Below are 24195 nucleotides of genomic sequence, written 5' to 3'. Positions count from 1 at the left end.
GAGCCCATCGCCCCTACCAAGATGGCCGCCACATAGGCACCTCGACTAGCCGGTTGTTAGCTCGCTGGCGTTCGCTTCATATCTGTTGCTGCCCTCTAGAGGGCTCATTCTTTAGAACGGAACGTGGTGACGTATATATATGCGACGGGTCGCGTCGTGTCGCGTCGCAGACACGCGACAAAATACAGTTGCCGAGGGCTAAATTAGAGGTTCCTAGTTTGTGTTTCAATAAAAGGGAACATCTTGATGTTGAGTGAGCGGCGGGACAGCAAGGAGGTTTACTGAAGACTCCTCTTCCGCTTTCTCGGCTGACCGTGACATAACTGAGGAAGGCTGCCATGTAGACGCGTCAGAGGAAGAATGAGTGGTCAATTGTTTTCCACAGACGACCACACGGTTCAACAGGAAAATGAGTTGGAGGCGCTCGCATCTATTTTCGAGAAAGACTTCCAGGATATTCGCCACAATGATCCGTGGAAGGTAACTGCGACGCTCCATCGTTACCATTGGCGAACACGCCCATCAAAATATTGTACTGTCCATCCTTCTCTTGACCCCTTCTTCCTTCTCTTAGGTGAGAAGACCTCCTGAGGTGCACCTCTGTTTGCGCCCAAAAGGCCTGAACCACGGCCAGGAATGTTACGTGACTGTGGACCTTCAGGTCAAATGTCCACCAAACTACCCAGACGTGTGAGTGCCCTCTTAGATATTTACATTTTGTTGTTGTTTAGTTCCTGGTTGCAAAAAGCTGCTGTGAATATTTAAATCCAAGTATGTTGTTATAGTTGCTTTAACACCCCCATTAATCACCGTGTCTTGTGTCTGACTATATCTAAGGCATGTCTCCTAAATGCCACAATTCAGTTTGAAAAATATGAAAAAAAGTCATTCCTCTCAGTCAAGACCCAACATAACCCAACTTGAGCAAGCACTGAGGTGACTGAGAAGAATGAAGCTCCTCATACTGTATAAAGTAGGGATAGATCAATTATCCGCCAGGCTGCTTATCAGCGCCGACATTCAGCACTTAGACAAATGTCGGATTGGCCTTTTTGAAAAATGTGACGGCCGATAATAAATCAATTTGACTGTTAACTTCAGGGAGCTATTTATTTAAAATTTCAGTTAACTTTGTACGAGATGCTGCTGACCATGGAAACTTCTTTGCACCTTGATTGTGTTTGAAATTAAAAGTAAGATAAGTGGAAAAAGTAACATTACAGATATTTTGAAATTTTGGAAAACTTTATTTCATGTATAAAACGGTAGGGAAATATTTACTTGTTACAATGTTCAATTAACTTTTTAGGACATGCTGATGACCCTGAGAGCTCACTGATTTTTATTTTCTTTTTGCTAGAATTTTAAAACAATGATGTCTAATATCTGGGAGAAAAAAAATCAACATTTTGCAAATCTGAAAAGTTGTTTGATAAACATATGCTTAAATGCTTTCAACAAAGTGAGAGTTTGAGTTTGTATTTTCTAAAATTTTGATTCCAATTGATTCCAAAAAACAAAAAACAAAAACATAGGTCTATCTCTAATATAAAGAGCAAGCGTTTAGTCCTGATTATTTGTTCTTCCACGGTTGTTCATTAGGCCTCCCGAGTTGGAGCTGACGAATGTCAAAGGTCTGTCAAATGATAACCTGCAGACCCTCCAGAGTGAACTCACCAAGCTGGCAGCAGCACGATGTGGAGAGGTGAGAGCGCACACGCATACCCGCGCGAACGTACACGTCTCGTCTAAAACGTATCGGCCTTCCCCTTAACACTCAGGTGATGATTTACGAGCTGGCAGACCACATCCAGGGATTCCTGTACGAGCACAACAAACCTCCCCAGCGCTCGTTCCACGACGAGATGCTGAAGAATCTTCGCAGACAACAAGAGAAACGAGATCTGGAGGAGCAGGGGAGGAGAGACCAGCGGCGCAAGCAAGAGGAGGAGATGGTTTGCAGAGTCACAGAATATTGTGTTCGACTGCTATAAAAACATGGAACTTACCAAAAGAAAGATTAGCATCTCTTCTTTCATCAGGAAAAAAATATATTTGTATCTGCTTCCATTTAGAATACAGTTAAGTTTCATCAATATTCATTCACAAAAAGCGCTTATTGCAACATGATCCTGGCTGATCTCTTACACTCTTCTGCCACCTGTTATTTATTTTTATTTTTTTGAAATAACTACCATTGCTTTAAGCCACCTCTTCATATCAGAAGCTGCATCAAAGCCTTCTGTATGCTCTTGCATAAAAAAACAACAAAACGAATAAATACATTTTTGGGAATGAAAGACAAAGTATTACAAAACGTATTTACATGTTTTTGGGTTTGAATGAGTTAAAAATATTGAAAAAAATATAAAAAAGAAAAAAGGGTGTGTGTGTGTGGGTGTATGAGTAAGAAACACAAATTTGTGGATGCTGAACCTGGAGCATGTGGGGATGCACTTCAGTGCAGAAGCTGTGCTGAAATTGGAAGTGACAAATGTTCCTCTCATAGGAAAAACAAATAATGGCTGAAATCCAGAGGCGAGAGGAGGAGAAACGAGAGGAAAAGAGGAGAAAGGAAATTGCCAAACAGGTCCCATAGCATCAGCATTTCAAATTTGCGACCCAAAATTCATCTCATTATTCTGATCCACTTTGCGCTTACCTTAACAGGAGCGACTTGAGAGTAAGGAGTTACCAATCCCTGCTAGCGTGTTGGGAAGGAGCCCACCCAGTGAATGTGGAACTCCTCCTGACATCACAGACACCAAGAAAATATTTGCGAACCGCCGACGGAATACCTCAACTACACGTCACAGGTACTTAAACATCCAACTTTTACAATTTTTTTTGAAAAAAACAAAAACAAAAACCACTGCAGTTGTGTTCTTTCTTCACCTGCCAGACGTGAGACAATCAGTGAAGACAACCCACACACGCAGGAGCGTCTTCATTTCAACAGCAGCGTCTTTGGAGAGCTCAATGTCCACAGAGGGAGACATTTAGGTGAGAATAACAGCTGTGACATTACACTTCCAAATGCTGACTGTTCATTAACTGTGCATGTTAATGTTACAGGCGTCAGTGAGAGGCTTGGCCGGGACGTTTATAATGGATTTGAGGTGAACTCGGGTGACTTTGTAGTCATTTATGAGTGGTCACTGCGCTGGAACAAGAAAATGGGCAAGTTCTTCACGAATCTGGAGAAAGGAAAGATTGAGAACTGCAAAAAGCAGGTGAGTACATAGATAATAATCTTGTGCTGCCATGAAATAAGTTCACATGGGGTTTGGCATTTGTTCAGCGTATCCTCCATCTCATTAGCAAATGGCACTCCATTGGTTACACTAGCTAACTGACTCATCGGTCCTATTGTGTCAATTTATTATTACGATTCTTTATTGCAGGAATGATGAAGCATTTCCACATATATTATTGTGATTTTTATTCTCCACACCTTTTTTGCCGCCTAACAACTCCCACCATAATACTTCCAATGTAAATTGGAGTTGCCAGGTGTAGCTCAGTGGTTAGAGTAGGTGACCAATACATGGAAGAGTGATGTTCAAATCCCTCTTTAGACTATTTCTATTTTAAGTTTAGCTTCATTTAATATCATTCAATCTTTAATAATTAATCATCTTCACATAATATATCCCTTTCAACATCCTTAAAAAGCATTCCACAATTATTCCCCGTGCATTCAAATATTATTTTTCATCATTTATTGGCATTCACACGCAATTTCTCCAGAAATTGCTTATCTAGTTTTTGTATGTTCGTCAAAATAATTGATTTGGCCAAATTGTCAAGGGACGAATTAGTTGTTTGATGTCGTTTTTTTTTACGCGTCTCTATTTTCTGTCACTGTCTTTTGTAAGATCTAACATGACAGAATGAACTGAAGCAAAAGGACATGCCAGTACATATACATGACTTGGATCAAAGTTCAAATAACTAAATGCAAGATAACTTTTTGTAAAAGTAAGAGTTGTGAACTAATCTTTTCACTAAATCCTCTGAAGATCCATGCTGCAGAAAATGAATTCAACTCCCTCCTGCGACTTGAGCACCCAAACCTGGTGCACTACCGGGCGCTGAGCTCCAGAGAGAAGGAAGACTGCCTCGTGGTGGACCTTCTGGTTGAGCATGTGGCCGGCATCAACTTGAACCAAAGCCTCATCAATCACTCCCCCGTCCCTCTGGACAAGCTCTGCCATTATACGGCCCAGCTGCTGGCAGCACTCGACTACCTGCACTCGAACTCTGTGGTCCATAAACATTTAGGGACCTCCAGCGTGCTGGTGGACTCTGAGGGCAACGTCCGATTGACTGATTACAGCTTATCTAAGAGATTCTCAGACATCTGCAAAGAAGATATTTTCGAGCAGGCGCATGTGCGTTTCTCTGAGGACACTGCCATGCCCACCAGGATGGGCAAAAAGGGGGACGTGTGGAACTTGGGGCTGATGCTGCTCTCGCTAAGTCAAGGCAAAGAGGCTAAAGAGTATCCTGTGACAGTGCCCTCCAACCTGCCTGCTGACTTCAAGGACTTCCTCCAAAAGTACGTATGGATAGCAAGGAATACACACAATTAGTTTGATCATACCTTTACGTTCAAATCAGATCAAGGAGCTTTACTGAAGCATTCTTATGAGATTTATTGTAGAAAGTCTGTCTTTTTAGAATTAAGTGTAAAATGTGACTGAATTAAGGTCATTCGGCCAATGCCGCTAGATTCTAGATTGTTGCAAGTCAGTGCCAGAAATCAACGCACAATGTGGCTTCATAGGTGTGTCTGCATGAATGATGTCGATCGATGGACAACCCAGCAACTCTTGGACCACAACTTCCTTAAACCTCCATCACCTAAAAACCAGCCGCAGTTCCAGGATAGCAGCCCGGAAGGTGACTATATGAATATAAGGACAAACACTTAGCACCTGAAAAAAAAAAGTAGTAATACCAAGCTTTTTTATGTCATTGTTAGAGAGGTAGTAATTTAAAGCTAGTGAAAGCAGAAAATTGAATTTCAAATCGCTTACCTTCACGTACACAATGCGCACATGACTTCACATCTGCAGATAGGGCGGGAAATACGAACCTGAATCAAGTCTCAAAAATATTGGCCAGATGCTTGCAGGAGTTCCCATTATGAACAACTGAAGAGTTAATCAACTAATTAACAAATGTTTTGGTCAAATAAAAATGCTGCAAATAATTTTGGGTAAATTGTTACATAGTGCAGCTGAACATTATTATTGTGGAGGTGTTTTTTTTTATTTTATTTTATTTTTTTTGCTAAATAAAATACTTTAAGATGTGGCAAGTGTGTTGTAGAATTTTTTTTATTTATTTTTTTTAATTCTGAAACTTTTTTTTTTTTTTTTTTTTTTTGCAGATCTTGCTGTGGACTTCGCATCATCTGTCATCCCACGTAGCCACATCCTGAATGCTCCATTTGCTCCTGGAGGTCACAGACAGTTTTCTCGCTATTTCAACGAGTTTGAGGAACTCCAACTTTTGGGGAAAGGGGCCTTTGGTGCCGTGATTAAGGTATTCTCAGTTCAAAATGAAATGATGTCGCTTGCATTATGTGTGCATCGCTTATCCCCCATCTCACATTTAGGTTCAGAACAATCTTGATGGTTGCTACTATGCTGTGAAGCGCATCCAGGTCAACCCTGCCAGCAAGCAATTCCGACGCATCAAAGGCGAAGTGACGCTGTTGTCGCGTCTCAACCATGAGAACATTGTGCGCTACTACAACGCGTGGATCGAGAAGAGCGAAATACCAGTCGCGGGCTTGTCGAGCAACACGGATAGCTCAGAGCCTCCGAGCACTGCTGACAAGCAGCCTTCGGACGGGAAACCTCTGCCCCGGGTCAACGAGCTGGGCCTTGCTGACAATGTGGAGGACGTTGCACCACCTCCAGCCTTGTCTAGCTCAGTGGAGTGGTCCACGTCTATTGAGAGGTCTTCCAGCGCTAAATGCGGTCGACACCAGTCAAGTGATGAGGAGGATGACGACGATGATGAGGATGATGATGTTTTTGGTGCCTCTTTTTTGTGAGTTCTTTTTTTAGGTCTGGCAGTGCAAACACATCATACACCATTCAAGTTTTTTTGTTTTTTTTTGTGCCATTAGGCCATCAGATGACTCCATCAGCGATATCATATTTGACAATGGCGACGATAGCACAGATGAGATGTCACAGGTTTGAATGTTTCCTGCCAGCACTTGTCTGTTGTTTCCAAGTCAATACAGAAGATGTCTCTCTGCAGGGTGAGCCAAGCAAAAGGCCGTGCGAAGCAACGGGAAGTGCAGACTCTGATCGACCCTTTGTGACAGTGCATTACTTGTACATACAAGTAAGCGTCCACTTAATGCACCACGAGTACCACTAGATGTCGCCCCACAACTTCTAATCTAAACCATCTGATTCCTGTGCAGATGGAATACTGTGAAAAAAGCACTTTGCGGGACACAATCGACCAAGGTCTGCATCAGGACCAGAATCGGCTCTGGAGGCTCTTTAGGGAAATCCTCGATGGTCTTTCTTATATCCATGAACAGGTTTTGATGCATGCTTTTAAATTTCCAGCAACAGACACATTTTTTAAAAACTATATTTCTGATTCAATTTCTGTTGATCAAACTCTCATTTATCCTCTTTTTTTTTTCTTTTTCTTTTTTTTTTCTATTTGTATTTTATTTATTTATTATTATTATTTTTTAAAGGGAATGATTCACAGGGACCTGAAGCCTGTCAACATCTTCCTTGACTCCCAAGATCATGTGAAAATTGGTGATTTTGGCCTGGCTACGGACCATCCGGCCTCTGTGGTAATTGTTAATCTGTAAAGTGCAATACACATCCTCCTGAACTGTTTTTTTACTGCTCCACTCACCAGTAATTTCATTTGGTATACCTATAGAAGTCCACCTTTTCAATGTTTTCTTATTGTCACTATGCGTTATAAAGAGAAATTCAGCTACTGCATTTATAAACAGAAATGGGGTGTGTTAAAGGTCAATGTGAGGTGCTAAGTTTTTGTTGCTAATGGGCACCTGATTTAGTCAAGCATTTCGGCAACATTAAGTTGCTATTTTAAGTGCTCGCAATGGGACTTGAACCCACTTGTTCGAAAGAAGATAAGCTACTGCTGCCCCACTGAGAACCACCACTACAAGATCTAGATAGAAAATAATCAGTATTTCTATATTTATCTGTTTGTTTATTTATTTAGTTAGTACTTTTTTTTACAAAAACAAATGCAATCTCTCTCCCAGGCTGCGGGTAAATTTGAAGTGGAAGAGAACGGCTCTGCAGCACTGCAAAAACTGGACCCAACAGGTGAAAAAACCTGAAAACTATTTAAAATAAAGAACTAAATATATCTATATATTTTCATTTTTATTTCATTGTTTTATGTCTTCTGACATATATTTTCTTCTGCAATGCTATCAACTGTAGGAAACCTGACTGGCATGGTTGGTACAGCCCTCTATGTTAGTCCAGAAGTTCAAGGAAATACCAAAGCCAGCTACAATCAAGTAAGAGTTCATATTTTGGACATTATTTTTTTGCCAAAACATTTTGGGATCAGATCAGTCAAATTTTATGAACATTTAGCTGGTCTTGTGCTATTGTGTTTGTAATCAGTAGTTGTGCACAGAATGTAGAAATCTTTTTTTTTTTTTTTGTCTGTTCTCAGAAAGTTGATTTGTTCAGCCTCGGTATCATCCTCTTCGAGATGTCCTACCGGCCGATGATCACTGGGGCTGAGCGAATTTCTGTCTTGAGCCAGCTCCGTGTGGTATTTTGCACACCTGAGATTCATAATGGGAAGCGTTTCAGGCCATGTTGCTTACCTCATCTCCTTTCTTTCTCCAGGAGGCCATTCACTTCCCTGATGACTACAGTAGATACCAGCAAGGGACGCAGGTAAAGAATGTTTGCATGACAGAATTGAATATGTTCCCTCTCTGTTATCGCTCCCTCCCAGTAATATCATATCAGCCCAGTTTGATGTGTTGCGCTTGTATCTGTCATGTTAGAGGAAGGTGATCGAGTGGCTTCTGAAGCATGACCCTGCACTGCGGCCCACTGCCCAGGAGCTTCTCAAGAGTGAACTGCTGCCTCCGCCCCAGATGGAGGAGTCTGAGCTACATGAAGTGTTACAGCACACGATGGCCAATATCAATTGCAAAGCTTACCGCAGCATGGTGGCCCAGCTGTTTTCTCAGGTTAATTCACCGGTCATGGATTTCACCTACGATATAGACCTTCACAAGGTATGACTATTTAACTGGCAATTTTACACACACATTTAGATTACAAATTAAGTAAATTGAACCAAATTGTTTCATAAAAATTGGGGATAAGCGAGTACTGATACCAGGGCTAATTCTGAACATTTTATGATCAGGAACTATAAATTATAAATTTGAAGAATAGATATGTGCCATTAATTTCATGCAATTTCAGTGGGAAAAAAAATCTATATTAGGATATAGGTCTTTAATATTATCTGTCCTGTTTTTTGTTTTTAAAAAAAAGATATATATATACATTATTTTTCTAAATTAACTTTATGCATCAAAAGTACCAGTGGTATTGGTGGCTACTCCAGTGTTGAGTGGCCTTACTAGTATTAGTACAGAAGAGGATCAGATTAGGACCAGTGAAGAGAGGGGGAAAAAAAAAAGAAGTTTGGCTGAACTTATTCTCTATTGTGACAATTCTAACTTTAAAGTGAGAATTCTGACTTTATTCTCAAAATTCTGACTTTAAAGTGAGAATGGTAGCAGCACTAATAAAGTTAAAATTCTGACTTTATTATTTCTTCTGACTTTAATCTCAGAATTCTGATTTAAAGTGAGAATTCTCACTTTATTCTCAGAATTCTGACTTGAAAGTGAGAATAGTAGCAGCACTAATAGTCATAATTCTGACTTTATTCTATATTCTGACTTTATTCTCACTATTCTCACTTTCATCACAATTCTCACTTAAAAGTGAGAATTCAGAGAATAAAGTCAGAATTCTCACTTTAAAGTGAGAATTGTGACTTGTGAAGTAACAATTGTGACTTTAAAGTCTGAATTCTGACTTTAATCTCAGAATTCTGAGATTAAATTGAGAATTCTCACTTTAAAGTCAGAATTCTGAGATTAAATTGAGAATTCTCACTTTAAAGTCAGAATTCTGAGATTAAAATCAGAATCCTGCCAACATTTTTTTTTTTTCTCTTCACTGGCTCTAATCCTCTTCCGTAGTACGTATGAGTCTGTATAATAATAATAATAATAATGATGATATTGAAAATCCGTAATAAAAATGGTTTAACCGCCTATTTTACCGTTTCCCTTCTCAGCCTTTAGATGTCACTGTGGCCCAGTGATATACAGCAGCAAACCCAGTCGTCATGTGGTCTGCAAAGGCATGTTAATGCTTGTTCCATGCCTTCTGATCCTTAACAGAGGTTGTTTGTTTTGTCCCCCTCCAGGGCAGCTTCAGCTTCAGCAGCGCCAAATTGCAGCAGTATGTGTATGAGACAATCACCAGGATTTTCAAGAAGCACAGTGAGTTGCTCTCAGCATTTGTGCATGTGGGAAGCTGACATCCGTGTGCGAACCTCCGAGGTTCAGACATCTGCTCCACTGAATGTCGCATGAACAATAAATGCACTGTTCTGAAGAGCAAGAGTCGACGCAGGTGTCTGCGTTGTATTGCGTTTGTGCAAACTACTGATTGCCTCCAGCTGTACTTGTTCGTTTATGCTCTTTTTGTCTGTCTCCTCACATGCATCACTTCATTCAAGGTGAAGGTCATGTTATCTTATGCATATGTTTCCAGCCCTGTGCGATGTTTGTCGTCAGGTGCAGTACGCCTGCAGACACCGCTGCTGCTTCCCAAACACAGGAAGCTCTGTGAAGGCAGCGAGCCGGCCTGCTTCATGGACCACAGTGGTATGCTGGTGACGCTGCCCTACAACCTTCGTGTGAGCGTATTACACTTTGCACAACACAACCATGCGGTGCCAGATGTGCATCTCCACATCTAGAAGGGGATTATATTTCCATCCTGTGGACTAAATGGTTGATTGATGATAGAGAAGATATGACCAACATAATTCATTATATGAATCGAACAGTTCAACTTTAACTTTTTTCACAATTCTAGATGGCGTTTGCAAGATATGTCGCCCGAAACAACATAACACATCTGAAGAGGTAAATATTTAATTTGGGAAGGGCAAAGTGTGTAAAAGGGAAGGGAACCCCAAATATTTCTTTGCAATATGTTTTATGCACCCCCCCAGTAGTCTAAACGCGATATTCTGATTAAGCTTGCATTTGTGAAATATGAATAAAGCGGCAAACTCCACCCATTTTTAATTCATCTCAGGGTGCGGCCATTTTTCCCCACTTTGTTTCATCTGAAAATGACATCACCGTTGCGCAGGGCGGGGTTAATGACCAATTACGGCTCAGCTTGCAAACGCCACGTGACCAAACTCAGAAAACAGGTGAGCCGTGATTGGCGGTTACTTGAGCTCTGTGCAACTTTCATGTCATTTTCAGTCGATAGCAAATCGTCAAAATGCTGCGAAAATGGTTGTATTTTGCTGCTTAACTCAAAGTCCACAAACGCAATATTAATCTGAATGCCATGTTAGATTAGTGGGGGAAGATGCAGCATATTATTGTAAAGAAAATGTTGACATTGATGTCTCCTTTAAAAGTCCAAACTGATAAATCCCATACTTTTTCCTTGTGAAAAAAATTGCCATCATGAACTGAGGGCTGTCATTAAAAATGCTCATGAAAAATAACAGCGGTAGAATAATATATAATTGTTCATTAATTTGGTTTAATTTCCTTTTTTTTTTTTCATTTAGTAATAATTACGTTGATTAAGAACAAGCTTGTGTTTATGCGTTCCTCTTTTCCAAGGTACAGCATTGACCGCGTGTTTCGGCCAAGGAAGTTTGATCGCGCTCACCCAAGGGAGCTTCTCGAGTGCGCCTTTGACATCATCACACCCGTCACCAACAGCCTGCTCCCAGATGCCGAGACCATTTACACCATCTCTGAAATAGTCCAGGAATTCCCTGCTCTTCAGGTTGCTCCCCTACACAGAACATTTTGTTGACTGATTTGACGCTTCCTTGTCCTGTCCAACGGATGTCATCTCAACATGCGTTGTTTGTGTTCTTTCTCTCCGAAACGTCCCACTCGCATGCCTAACATACCAAGCTGTTGAGGAAGTCTGACAGATTTACACCATGTTTATTATATACACCCTAAATCAATTTGGCACAGCTTACTCCACTTCCTCCCCTCCCTCCCTCCCTGCATTTCCTGTCCACACTTCCCAATGCTGCCAGTTCTGACCGGCATGTCTCTTGGACCTGATCAACCCCAAGCCACCCAATATGGTTGGAATGAAAGAGAGGAGTAATGGACAGGATTATCCATCCATCCATCCATCCATCCATCCATTTTCTTGACAGCTTATTCCTCACAAGGGTCGCGGGGGGTGCTGGCGCCTATCTCAGCTGGCTCTGGGCAGTAGGCGGGGCACACGGAGACGAACAACCATCCACACTCACACACACACACACACACACCTAGGGACAATTCGGAGCGCCCAATTAACCTGCCATGTATGTCTTTGGAATGTGGGAGGAGACCGGAGTACCCGGAGAAGACCCACGCGGGCACGGGGAGAACATGCAAACTCCACCCAGGAAGGCCGGAGCCTGGACTCGAACCGGAGTCCTCAGAACTGGGAGGCGGACGTGCTAACCAATCGACCGCCGTGCCGCCCGGACAGGATTATCATAATTCTATATTGGTGTTTGTGTATTTAGCTGTGGTAATTGGTACCTCATGAGTGCAAGTAGTGCCTTTGTAGAGTGCAAGACAACAATACAGTAGGCTCACGATTCAAAACGGATCTTCCTCCAACCTTTCAGGGATTATTTCTATGTCAGACTGCTTCTATTTGTTTGTTTTCTTATAGCAGTAGTAGACAAGACATTTTTTGAAGCCTTTTATAAGATTTGACATTTTTGCAGACAACAAATACCTCCTTTTCTTCCATACAGTAGTAGGTTCCTCTCTGTTTATGAGCAATGACTTTGCTGTGGAGATACCGAAGCCCACCAGTTTCCTATGTGCATTAATCAAAGCCTTTTTATTGAAAAACAAAATCATTTTTATTCAAATTCAAGACGTTGGTATAGGGTTTACTGGTGAACAAAAATTAACATCTCATCAAATCTAGCAATGAAAACAGCAGAGGACCCAGAATTGAGCCCTGTGGAGCACCATATGTTCTGTTATACATGCAGCATCTAGTGAAGTATTATTATTTTTTTGCCTCCCACATTTCCAGGAACGCAATTACAACATTTACCTGAATCATACAATTTTGTTGAAGGCCATCCTTCTTCACAGCGGAATCCCAGAGGACAAACTGAACCAGGCCTCCAACATACTATGTGATGCCATGGTCAGTAACCGTCTCACATGTATTACAGATGTTGTCCACATGTTGTGTCTTTAGCAGGTTATGTGCTGCTAGTCTTTGTTGATTCTAGTGTTCTGTTCTGGATTTTCCCCCAGAGTGAAAAGCTGACCAAACGTGAGGTAGAGGCAAAGTTCTTCAACTCTTCACTGTCGACAAACAGTGTAAGTGTCCACCTGGTGTTTCAATTGTCCGGATAAATAATCCCACAAGCAGCATCTTGCTCCCTGGTAACTGCTCAGGCTTTTTCTCCTCTCTTGTGTACAGTTGCAGGTGTTGTACAAGTACATAGAACAGAAAGGGAGTCTGAAAGAAGTGGCACCATTGCTGACGTCACTCACCAAGCAGAAGACGGCCGTCATGCAACTGGCCAAGCAGGGCCTCAAGGACCTGGAGGAGGTTACGATGCTACTTGAAAGACTTGGAGTGAAACTGCCGGTAAAGAAGTCTCTTGCAAATGTATCAATATACATAACGGGTATAAAAAGTCTACACATCCTTGTTCTAATGTCAGGTTTTTGTGAGTTGAAAAAGCATGATGCTGCCACCACCATGTTCCGCTGTATGTATGGTGTTGTTTTGATGGTGAACAGTGAGCGTACCTTTCAGTCTCGATCACATCCCCAGTTATAAGCGGCTATGCACATTTTGCAACCAGTCAATTTTGACTTCCCCTCTCGAGATTTCAATTTCTTTGTTGTACACATATTAAATGACATTTAAGGTGGAAAAAGTTTTTAAATTAATTATCTGAATTATTTGAACAAGGTTCTGTTGACTCTATATCCACAGTATGCTCCCAACCCCATTTAATATAAGTTTGGTCTTCTTACAGGTGGTAGTCAATTTAGGTTTAGTGTACAAGGTGCAGCACCACTCTGGACTAATCTTCCAGTTTGTGGCCTTCATCAGGAAGCGCAAGCGGACTGTACCGGATATCCTTGCTGCTGGAGGACGCTACGACCATCTGGTAGCGTAGAATCATGCACAAGTCACATTTAAAGCATTAAATAAATCATCTGTACTAGAAGTTTAAACCTCAAACTTGAAGTTTTCTATATGAACATTTATCAGGACTTCATTTAGTGCTGATGGGTGACAAAGATTGCCGTTTCTATTGCTAGATCCTGGAATTTCGCGGGCCCGCCTCCACGGCGCCAGTGCCTTCTGCAGTAGGTGCCAGTGTGGCGTTGGACAAAGTGTGTGCCGTGGTGGCCAGCATGGAGGAGCCAGTGAGACACACACACACACACACACAATAACATCTGACATCTAATTATAATGAAGTAGCGGACCAGAATTCATATTTAATGCTTCTTTATTACAGCATTCGGCCGACGCGCCCAGAAGCAAATTAATAACTATGATCACTGGGGTTCTATTATTAGTAACTATTTAATAATATATGTTAGGATTATATTCAGATGTAATCTTCTGAGAAGGAATAGAAAATGAAATGATACTTTTAAATTTTGGATCAATTAATTGGTTATGTTGCTTGTGCTATGTTGTTGTTTTTTTGTTTTTTTTTAACGCTGTCATGTCTGTGCACTTTTTCTCAGCCATCAGTAAGTTCCTGTGATGTCCTTGTGGTCCCTGTGGGACATTCGTCCATGTCCAGAGCCATCAGTGTTGTCCAGAAGCTGTGGAGCAACGGAGTCTCTGCAGACATTGCCTACGACGTCTCACAGGTTTGTGTCAATCTAATGGTTATGTTTACTCGTAATTGTGAAGGGCATACGTCCCAACTGGATGTCTACTCACGTGTAATTCAAGAGGCTGTGATAAGCGTTGGACCGAAGCCAATGTTTTAGTTCAGCTTTAAAGACAGGCCCTTTGCTTGGCAATTTTAACCTGAATGATAAGGTCTCAGTGTTATTTAGAAGGAATTCTGCCCTTTTTTTTCTTGCTGATAGGAATGAGCAGTAACAATGTCATGTAGGGGTGTTAAAAAAAAAATCGATTCGGCGATATATCGCGATACTACATCGCGCGATTCTCGAATCGATTCAATAATCGGCAGAATCGATTTTTTTTTTTTTTTTTTTTTTTTTTTTTAGGATTCACACCTTGAGCATGGAAGAATGTTATATGAACGGCACATTAAGCCTTAATATTTTTATTTTAATGCTGTTCAAATGTGAAACAGATTGCAAACTGTTTGTGTACAGTGGCTCACGGTTATAAGCCTCAAGTTTTAGATAAATATATTCATACAAATCTTACAGTGTACATGTACAAATTTACTGATAGTATTTTCTAAATTTGAATGGAAAAAAATCGCAACAATCGACTTATAAATTCGTATCGGGATTAATCGGTATCGAATCGTGACCATTCGTATCGGGATTAATCGGTATCGAATCGAATCGTGACCTGTGAATCGTGATACGAATCGAATCGTCAGGTACTAGGCAATTCACACCCCTAATGTCATGCAACTGTCGGTGCTTAATGGAGCCTTATCAGCTTCTCACAGGCAACAGTATCAGCAAATATAAACTTTATATTGTATGAGCCCAGAGCATTCCTATAAAAATTCTTAATGACCCAATATGAGGTTTACAGAGATAACGGCTACAATAGAGACAAATTAACATTTCTGGTCACTGCTTTTTATCGCTCCTCTCTTGGCACCCATTAGAGATTTTGTTTTCCTTGAATGAAAATATTTAAAATCAATGTCATACAGAATTTTGCAAGTCAGTGACTGTGTTAACATTAATGAAATAAAATGCACAAGTTATTAAAATCTAGCCTCAGAATTACTGGTACTAAATCTCTGTTTAAGGATGTAAAGTTTGTCCCATTTTTCTGCTTCCTGACCTGCAAGTAAGAAGTCTATAAACATTGCACGATACTTCAGAGCTCTCAATATGCATGTTCAATTGGTAAGGAACATTTTAGTTCACTTATTTGAAATAAAAATGTGTGACTCTTTCAAAGACAAAACCAACCAACAACATTTTATCTCATAGCAACTGACAACTGCCCGCCAATAAATACGCTACAAGGGCAGGATCAGAAATAGTAAACATTGAATATGATGAGCTGGGCTTTGCCATTTAGGGGTTCACAAAGTCACATTTGTCTCCGTTATAGATTAAACAGGCTGAGATTGGAGAAAAAAGCAACCAGAGAGTCCTAATGCCACATTCACTTTCCTTTAGTATATGTGATAAGTCCAAGCACCCTGCATCGATGTAATCTATTCTTTATTTTAACGTTCCACGTCTGACACTGTTTCCTTTTTTGCTTCTTTGTACTGACATGGAATTTAAGTGGCCACCCTCTCTGCCACAAAGGCCCCCAGAAGCAAATTAGGAAGTTGGGAACAAGCAGCCCTCTCTAATTATCGATGGTGTTTGTGTGGTTTTCGCTGATTACGTGTGCGGCCCAGCACCCAAATAAGTGGTGAGACTTTGAGAACAGCTTATTCAGATTAGGCTTTTGTTAGCCCCCCATCACATGGCAAAGTCTTGCAACGACATTTAAAGCACGCTTCCAGTTTGCCTAAGCCAAATATGGCTTTTTCACATTTTCACATTATCTGTAACCTTTGCTTCACATCAGCGGATGGTTTAAAAGGGAAGAAGTCAACCCAAAAATATTCTTTACAATAATATGTTCTATGCGCCCCCAGTAGTCTAAAGACATTATTCTGATTTATATTTTGTTTGTGGAATAAGAATTAAGCAGAAAAAAAGCCACCCATTTTAATCCATCTCTGTGGGCGGCCATTTTTTCACTAGCTGTCAATTAAAAATGACATTGCAGTTTCTCAGGGATCAGGTAACAGCCAATTACTGCTCAGCTTATAAATGTCACATGACCAAACTTAGAAAACAGGTGAGCCATGATTGGTCGTTAACTGAGCCCTGAGCAACTGTGATTTTTTTATTTTATTTTTATTTTTTTTATTTTTTTTAAGTCAAAGTTGCAAAATGGCCACCCCTGCTAAAGGATCAAATCATCAAAATGTGTGGATTTTGCTCATTAATTCATATATCAAAAACACAATATGAATCAGAATACCATGTTTAGACTCGTGGTGGCACATAGAACATATTTTTTATTTCTTTATTTTTGACGCACTATCAATTTTAAGAAGTACAAAGTGATGCTTTTTTTTTTTTTTTTTTTTTTTTTTTTAATAAACACAGCTGTAGAAAACTGCATGGTTTGTTCTGAAATAACAGATGAACATGATGAGAATTGGTTTATTTTTGTAGATAATTTATTCTAATGTACACATACATGTGACCCATAACTTGAAACACAGATTTCCATGCATGTCTCATTCCAAAGCCAACTAAAATCCAGCAATCGTTTTATGTTTTAGTCTCAGGAGACGTTGATGGACCACTGCCGGTTGGCTGGCATCACATGCATGGCCATGGTATCTGACAAAGAGGGCAACTACGTGAAGGTAAATAGAATGTGTCTCCAGACGTGTGTCCAGAAAGCATCTGTTCTTTAGTTTGTCAACACTTAGCTTGCTATTCCACTGAAGCATATCTTTAAGTCGTTCAATCTATCCTCAGGTCAAATCCTTTGAGAAGGACAGACAGTCCGAAAAAAGGGTTCCTGAGTTGGAAGTGGTGGAGCACATCATTCAGAAATTTCGGACCAAGTTCGTAGAGGAAAGATACATCAGGTAAAGTGATTCTCTTCTGGCTTCAAGTGTTGCTTTCATTTCTGGGAAGCTTGATACAAGTTGTTCCTTGTGCTCCTTCAGGGAAATATCTGAATGCATGGGCCAGAACCCGAAAGGCTCCCAGCTCAACGCCACAGGTATTGCACCACCACCCCCAAACTGTTTACACGCGACGCTGATGTGAAGCATTAGCCCTATGTTGCACTCAACACATTCAACAGTTGTACCTTTGTTTCCCTGCAGAGTTACTTTCATTTTCCCAACGTAAAAGTTTCATGTTGAGAAACTGGGATTAACGTTTTCAGCCTGAGTGATGAAAGATTAGTGCTTCGAAAGATTAGGCTAAAGTGTTGCATTACTCACCCACATATGCACAGATAGCAATGTGTTGTAATGTCATTGTATATTGATCACGTTTTTTTTTGGGGGGGGGGGGTTTGGCCCACAGGATCATCTGAGCAACATGGAAGCAGCTGCGGGATGAACATGAATGTGAATGTCATCAGTTCGGAGAAAGTGTCCGCCAGTGCAAGACGCCGCTTTGAGACTCAGGTAACTGAGACAAATCATCCATTGCCACATTTACAAGGGAGAGTCACTCGCAGTTCGGAAAGGAAATCGCACAATTTCTCATAAATGCAATCATGTTGCTTCCCTCTCTACAGCTTTATCCTTGTTATATTGCAGTTTTTAAAACAATCCTTTTTTTTTTTCTTTTTTTTTCCCAATGGGTTTTTGCAGTCTAGTGAATCCCTGCATATTTCCAGTTTGGCATTGGCATATTTTTGGGGGTGCTGATTAGGGATGGGACACATACCCTCTTGCCAATGAAATGGGACCCCAAAGGACCCACCTCTTAAAGGCACATGCTGCACACAGACATGACAATGTGTAGCATATTTTGTATACATTTTATGCTTGCCATTTGTTTTTTTGTCTCCAAATACTTTACGTTTACTATAAGGTTGTCAGGCGAGATAAAATTTTAATCGTTATTAATGACTAACTGACTTCAGTAAACTCACGATTAATCACAAATTTTATATCTGTTCTAAATGTACAATAAAACATTTGTTTTTTCATACTCTTGTTAACATAAAAGTAAAACTAATAGAAATAGGGCTGCACCTTTTTGTCATTGATGCAGTAACTTCATAATTTGTAAAATGGCATTAAAATTAAAAAGATGTAATGTAAAAAACGAGTGTGAGTTTTTGCCACTAGATGTTATATTGTCAAGAAATGTTTAAGATTGACTTTCACTTTAACTCCTTTGCTCCTGAAAACGTATAAATATGTTCTATTTTAAATGTTTTAAGTGTCCCAAAGATTAAAGTATTTATACTTTATTAATTTATTATTTTTTAATGCTGGACTTCTAGAGCATACAGAAGGCTTTGATGCAGCCTCTCAACTGCAGAGAACGGGTGAAGCAATGGTAGTTATTGCAAAAAGGGCCAGCAGGTGGCAGCAGAGTATAAGAGATCAACCAGAGCCATGTTGAAAATAAGTTGATTTCCCCACAATTCTAAGCAGATTTGTCAATAACGATGAAGTTTAGCTATATTCTAATGCTAATTGCTGCAAAACGGAAACAGATAGAAATATTTTTTTTTTTCCTGATGAAAGAAGAGTGATCGTTGTTTTGGTAGGTTCCACGTTTTTATAGCAATAGAATACAATATGCCGTGGGCCTTGCAAAATCAATCAAAATCCAGTAAAACAGCAGGATCGAAGATGGTTGCTTCAGTGAAAATGGCTGCGAGTGAATGCGTTAATGATCAGTTAATTGATTCATCTATTATTGATCATCACCACCATCTCCTGTCAGTGTGAGTACCACAATGCATCGGGTTCAAAATAAGGCTCTTCATGAGCCTAATGGTCTGCTCATGAAGTAACTGCGTGGAAAAATATATTTTTTTCTTTAATATGTAGCATGTTTATGTTTGTGCTATTTCATTTTGCCCATGGAAAGAATTCTTTTCTTCCACCCTTCTCCTTTTCATGATTTCTAACTTTGTTTACGTTTCTCTCCCCCTCTCAGATCCACACCAGATTACAAACTCTTGCAAACAGTTTGCAAAACAAGAACAGTGACATCGAGGTTCTGGCAGTAAGTCATTTTGTTTGTTTACCCATACGTCCACTTCCCCTTCTAGTACTGTCCGTTTTTATCTTTCCAATTCAAGTGTGACATCTCTGTGCGAGGAAAAGGGTTTTTGATAGCTTAAGTATGAAACATCAGGAGGAGGGAGACCTTTTAGAGTTGTTTTAACGTACCTCATGCCAAGCTCTACAATCCTATCAATGCACTACTGCCATTTTGAGTTGTTTTGTGGTTGCTTCTTAGATTTATTGCCAAGATTTTCACACCATAAATCATCTTATTTGCCTTGTCACTGCATGGGCCAAAAAATTGTTTGTCCTTCCCACGAGACTCTGGATTGTATCAAGCTCTCATTCGTAAATACGACTTATTGAAACATCCCCACGCCCAATCACCTTCATTCCACTAAACGGTTGCGCAGGCCTCCAAATCTTTGTTGTTGCATGTCGGCAGCCTGTTTGTGTATCAGTCCGAGTGGAACACAGCAGCGCTCATTTTCCAATGATAGGCCCAGGAGGCAATTGGCCCCTTCCTGGGAAAAGGGACGCGGGCTGTTTTTCAAGCCAGGGGAAAGTGGAATTGTGAGTAATCGTGTTCTGACAGAATTACACAACCTGTTGAGTGAGATTGTGCAGACGGTCTTATTCTTAGCCGAATCGTCACGGGATTATTTTCAAACACAATGGCTTCGAAATATACTCTTTGAAATGATTTTCCTTTCCTGCAGGTGGACCTTCAGAAGGAAACGCTGATCAACTTCCTGTCTCTGGAGGTTGGTTCCCTTCTGACTTTCTTTGTCAAAACACATTTTAATAAAAGGCGACATCCTGGTGATGGGAGGAATGCGGTGGGTTGGGGCCGCGTCGGCATTAGAACTCGAGAACCCAGACAGGAAGACGGGATCCCGTCTCCTTCCTTTAGCGTTGCTTCCATTCAGAAGGTGATGTGAGGGAACACCCGACTTTTTTTTTTTTTCCACCAGCTCGGAGAGCAGCTCCAATTGTTTAAACCAAAACTGCCAAAATTCAAAATAAATAAATGACCAAATAAATAAATAAATTACTAAACGTTTAAATAAAAATGGATATAAAACATATAATTAAAAAATTATATTAAATTTTTTTTAAATATATATAATTAAAAAATTATATCCAAAAAATAAATAAGTGAAAATGAAAATAAAACTGGACTGTCTCAGATAATTAGAATATTTTGATAAAGTTCTTTATGTTCTGTAATGCAATTAAAAAAACAAAAAAACAAAACAAATGTCATACATTCTGGATTCATTACAAATCAACTGAAATTTTGCAAGCCTTTTATTATTTTAATATTGCTGATTATGGCTTACAGCTTAAGAAAACTCAAGTATCCTATCTCAAAATATTAGAATATTTCCTCAGACCAAGTAAAAACAAATGCCCGAATCAGCAATATTAAAACAATAAAAGGTTTGCAATATAATTTATATAATATATAATTTTATTTTCACTTTTAGTCATTTATTTATTTAGTCACTTATTTATTTATTTTTTTAGTCATTTATTTATTTTTAATTTTGGCAGTTTTGGGCCGGACTCACAAATCGAACTGTTATTCAAATAAGGGGGTGGTCCTAAGCGTGTCTTGGGTTGGACGATTTAGTCTTAGGACCGCCCCCTCATTTGAATATCATTTCGACTTGGCAGTACGGCCCAAAACTGCCAAAATAAAAAATAAATAAATGACTATGTAAATAAATGGCTAAAAGTGAAAATAAAAAGTGATGTAAAAAATCAAATTCAAATATTAAATACAAATGTATTTATTTATGCATATCCATATTTTTTGCTCCTTTTATTTCCATTTATATTTCCATTTTTTCGGGGGGGATGTAATTTTCAAATTATATATTTTTATATCATTTTTTTTTCACATTTAGTCATTTATTTTTAATTTTGTCAGTTTTGTCCTCCATATGCTGTAAGCTGCCATTACACTCAGGCGTGCATGCTTCGGGGGTGCTAAATGTTCACATTCCTTCTTGCAATAACTTTCTGTTCCAAAAGAGCTGAGAGTTGAACTTGAAAAGACTTTTAATTACAGTACATTGTAAGCAGAAACAAGAAAGTGCTGTTATATAAGCGGCACCTCATAAATGAGTGGGCCAAATGGTACATAACATAACCCTTAAAAACAAAAACAAAAAAGTATGTTGGAGTCTGCAATAGGATGTCGTCATGTTTTTAATTTGTCAACAAGCAAGCGGAGGCTTCCAAGTAAACAAATTTGCCCTTGTCAACTTGTCTGCTTTCGGCAGTTTGAGACGGAAGAGCAGTACAACAGCAGCGTGAGGACTCTGCTGTCGCGTCTCCCCAAGCAGCGCTACCTCAAGTCCATCTGCGACGAGATCCACACCTTTAAAATGACCAAGAGGTACGAGGCAGAGGGGGCGGGGCGGCTCGCAATGCGGTGAAGGACGTACAATGCCTTCATATGCTACCGTCAATTCAACAAAATTCTGAGTGGAAGTCAAATCTGTTTCATAGCATAATTATGTAGTGGTGGTTGTCTCCATTTTGCCAGATTATTATTTTTTTCTCTCTTCCACAACAGTTGTGAAAGCGTCTTAGATGTTGTTTTATTGACATTATTTTAAATAAGGCAGCAATATAGTTAGATATAAATAGTAGTAGATATCTACCTATCTTTCTCTCTCTCTCTCTTTCACTTTCTTTTTCTCTCTCCTTTCTTTCTTTTGCTCTCTTTATCTTTTTCTCATTCTTTTTCTTTTTTTCCTCCCTCTTTCTTTCTTTCTTTCTTTCTTTCTTCTCTGTCTTTTTTCTTTCTTTCTTTCACTCTCTCTTTCTTTCTCTTTCCCTCCCTCTTCTTTCTTTTTCTTTCTTTCTTTCTTTCTTTCTTTCTTGTCTCTCTGTCTTTTTTCTTTCATTCTCTCACTCTTTCCCTCTTTTTTTCTTTCTTTTTCTTTTTTCTTTCTTTTTCTTTTTTTCTTTCTTTCTTTCTTTCTTTCTTTCTTTCGCTCTCTTTCTTTTTTCGTTCTTTCTTTCTCTTTCTTTCTTTCTCTCTTTCTTTCTTTCTCTCTTTCTTTCCCTCTTTTTTCTTTTTCTTTCTTTCTCTCTTTCTTTCCCTTTTTTTTCTTTCTTTCTTTCTTTCTTTCTTTCTTTCTTTCGCTCTCTTTTTCTTTCTTTCTTTCTTTCTTTCGCTCTCTTTTTCTTTTTCTTTCTCTTTCTTCTCTCTCTCTCTCTCTCTCTTTCTCTCTCTCTCGCACTCTTTCTTTCGCTCTCTTTTTCTTTCTTTCTTTCGCTCTTTCTTTCACTCTTTCTTTCACTCTTTCTTTCTTTCTTTCGCTCTTTCTTCTCTCTCTCTCTCTCTCTCTTTCTCTCTCTCTCGCACTCTTTCGTTCGCTCTCTTTCCCTCTTTCGTTCTCTTTCTTTCTTTCTTGCTTCCTTGCTTGCTATCTATTTGAGGTTTGGATAACTGAGGGAATCCGTTTTCAATTGGTCCCTGAAGATAACACCTTTTATAGCGGTAGAAATAACTTCATCCCACGAGAGAAATTATATTTACTATTTTAACCTATCCACATGATCAATGTTTGTCCTGCCGCGTAAAAGGTAAAAACGAGGCGTTGGCCTCTATCCCGTCTCACACGTGCATGCGCACACACTCTTCATTTTGATTCGATGACGTAAAATGCGGGAAAAAAAAAAAAAAGTTTAGCAGTGATAAGTTTAGCAGTAAAGCTGTGGTTGAATTGTGATGGCGGGAATTAGTGAAGTACTGTATTTACTAAGACTTGCAATACAGTATATGTAGATTTGCATACAGTATTATAAAGGCAAATCTACTTGGGCCTCTTCCCTCCACCCTGAAGGAAGTAAGTTGTCATTTTTGCTATTTTCTTTTTAGAAAAAATAGTTTGGATTTGGAAAATGTTGCTAAATATTGCGAAATCATCGCCGAGTTGGCACCGCTGCAGAGACACAATTCGTAGCTTTTGCTAATTCGCTCATATCATATATCAGCATATATTTGCACATAAAAGTAAAACACCTTTCAAAATAAAAGTATTTTATGTTTTACTTGAACTGAATGATCACTGTTCTTTCAACGAATTGTTTAAGATTCCAATTTGACCCCCACTTAGAAAGGAAACCGCCGCCATTGACGTTTTGACCTCGCCTCATGTCACGTCTGACCTGCTGCTAAAACAGTAACGCAGCGAGGTGGGTCCACGCTGCGCATTCCTGTTGAAGAGTCTCAATCTCCCCAGCCATGTGAAATCCGCCGTACTTGAGCCTGTTGTGACATCCGTGAATGCCCGTCGAGATCAGCCCCGTGAGGGATTGTGGAGGATTTTCTCTTTCATGACTCCAAAAAAAAAAAAAAAAAAAATCACAGCCTAGCAAGAACAGTTGGTTTTAATTTCCTGTCTACAAGTTTGATTTACAATTTAGTGAGTTGAAATTGATAAAAGAGCCTTGGGGGGGGGGGGGCGTTTGTGTGCTAGGTCACCTCCCAACACGATTTTGCAAATTCTTTTGTCTGACACGTGTCGCCCTGCTTCAGGGTGGCCGTGGTGGTCTTGTACAGCTTGAAGGATGACTACTACAAGACCCTCCTGTGAGAAAAGCATTGCGCTCCACGACCTGGACCACTTCCTGCCGCCTCACCTTTGGGGGGGGGAGAAAGACTCTTCGCTACCTTCATCATACCTCAGCGTTGTTGATGAAACTGTATGACGTAACCCGGTACAAGAAGGTTTGTGGACTTAACATGGCCTTAATGCATTAGTAGGCTTTTTTATATATACTTAAAAACAGTATTTTCTTGTAATGAAGAGCTGGACTGAAAAGCAGAAATAAATCCTTTCCTCACATGCTGTGATC

General features: G+C 39.8%; 1 protein-coding gene across 1 annotated transcript; it reads left to right on the top strand.

Moving 5' to 3' along the window:
* The first annotated feature begins 120 nt into the window (after positions 1-120).
* On the top strand, positions 121-24188 carry eif2ak4 (eukaryotic translation initiation factor 2 alpha kinase 4). Its single transcript, XM_077538149.1, has 39 exons — positions 121-480; positions 575-690; positions 1603-1705; positions 1782-1955; positions 2510-2590; positions 2671-2816; positions 2903-3003; positions 3076-3233; positions 4023-4561; positions 4790-4905; positions 5399-5553; positions 5627-6066; positions 6146-6215; positions 6283-6369; positions 6452-6574; positions 6740-6844; positions 7292-7355; positions 7476-7555; positions 7717-7818; positions 7896-7946; positions 8060-8296; positions 9511-9586; positions 9884-10005; positions 10188-10237; positions 10961-11129; positions 12408-12524; positions 12638-12703; positions 12807-12977; positions 13375-13509; positions 13664-13771; positions 14102-14230; positions 16882-16968; positions 17084-17196; positions 17278-17333; positions 17645-17748; positions 19244-19312; positions 20034-20078; positions 21606-21721; positions 23876-24188. The coding sequence occupies exons 1-39, from the start codon at positions 361-363 to the stop codon at positions 23931-23933; spliced, it is 4959 nt and encodes a 1652-aa protein (XP_077394275.1). The 5' UTR covers positions 121-360; the 3' UTR covers positions 23934-24188.
* Positions 24189-24195: the final 7 nt, after the last annotated feature.

Source organism: Festucalex cinctus, chromosome 12 (assembly GCF_051991245.1).
Source record: "Festucalex cinctus isolate MCC-2025b chromosome 12, RoL_Fcin_1.0, whole genome shotgun sequence".
In the NCBI taxonomy this organism is placed as follows: domain Eukaryota; kingdom Metazoa; phylum Chordata; class Actinopteri; order Syngnathiformes; family Syngnathidae; genus Festucalex; species Festucalex cinctus.
The sequence above is the reverse complement of the archived record's forward strand: the minus strand, read 5'-3'. Positions and strand labels throughout refer to the sequence as shown.

Excerpts from the sequence above, each read along its gene's own strand:
- eif2ak4 (XM_077538149.1), top strand. The coding sequence starts at position 361 with ATGAGTGGTCAATTGTTTTCCACAGACGACCACACGGTTCAACAGGAA. Across the intron at positions 4,562-4,789 it reads TTCAAGGACTTCCTCCAAAA|GTGTGTCTGCATGAATGATG; the intron begins GTACGTATGGAT and ends GTGGCTTCATAG. Across the intron at positions 7,819-7,895 it reads TCTTGAGCCAGCTCCGTGTG|GAGGCCATTCACTTCCCTGA; the intron begins GTATTTTGCACA and ends TTCTTTCTCCAG.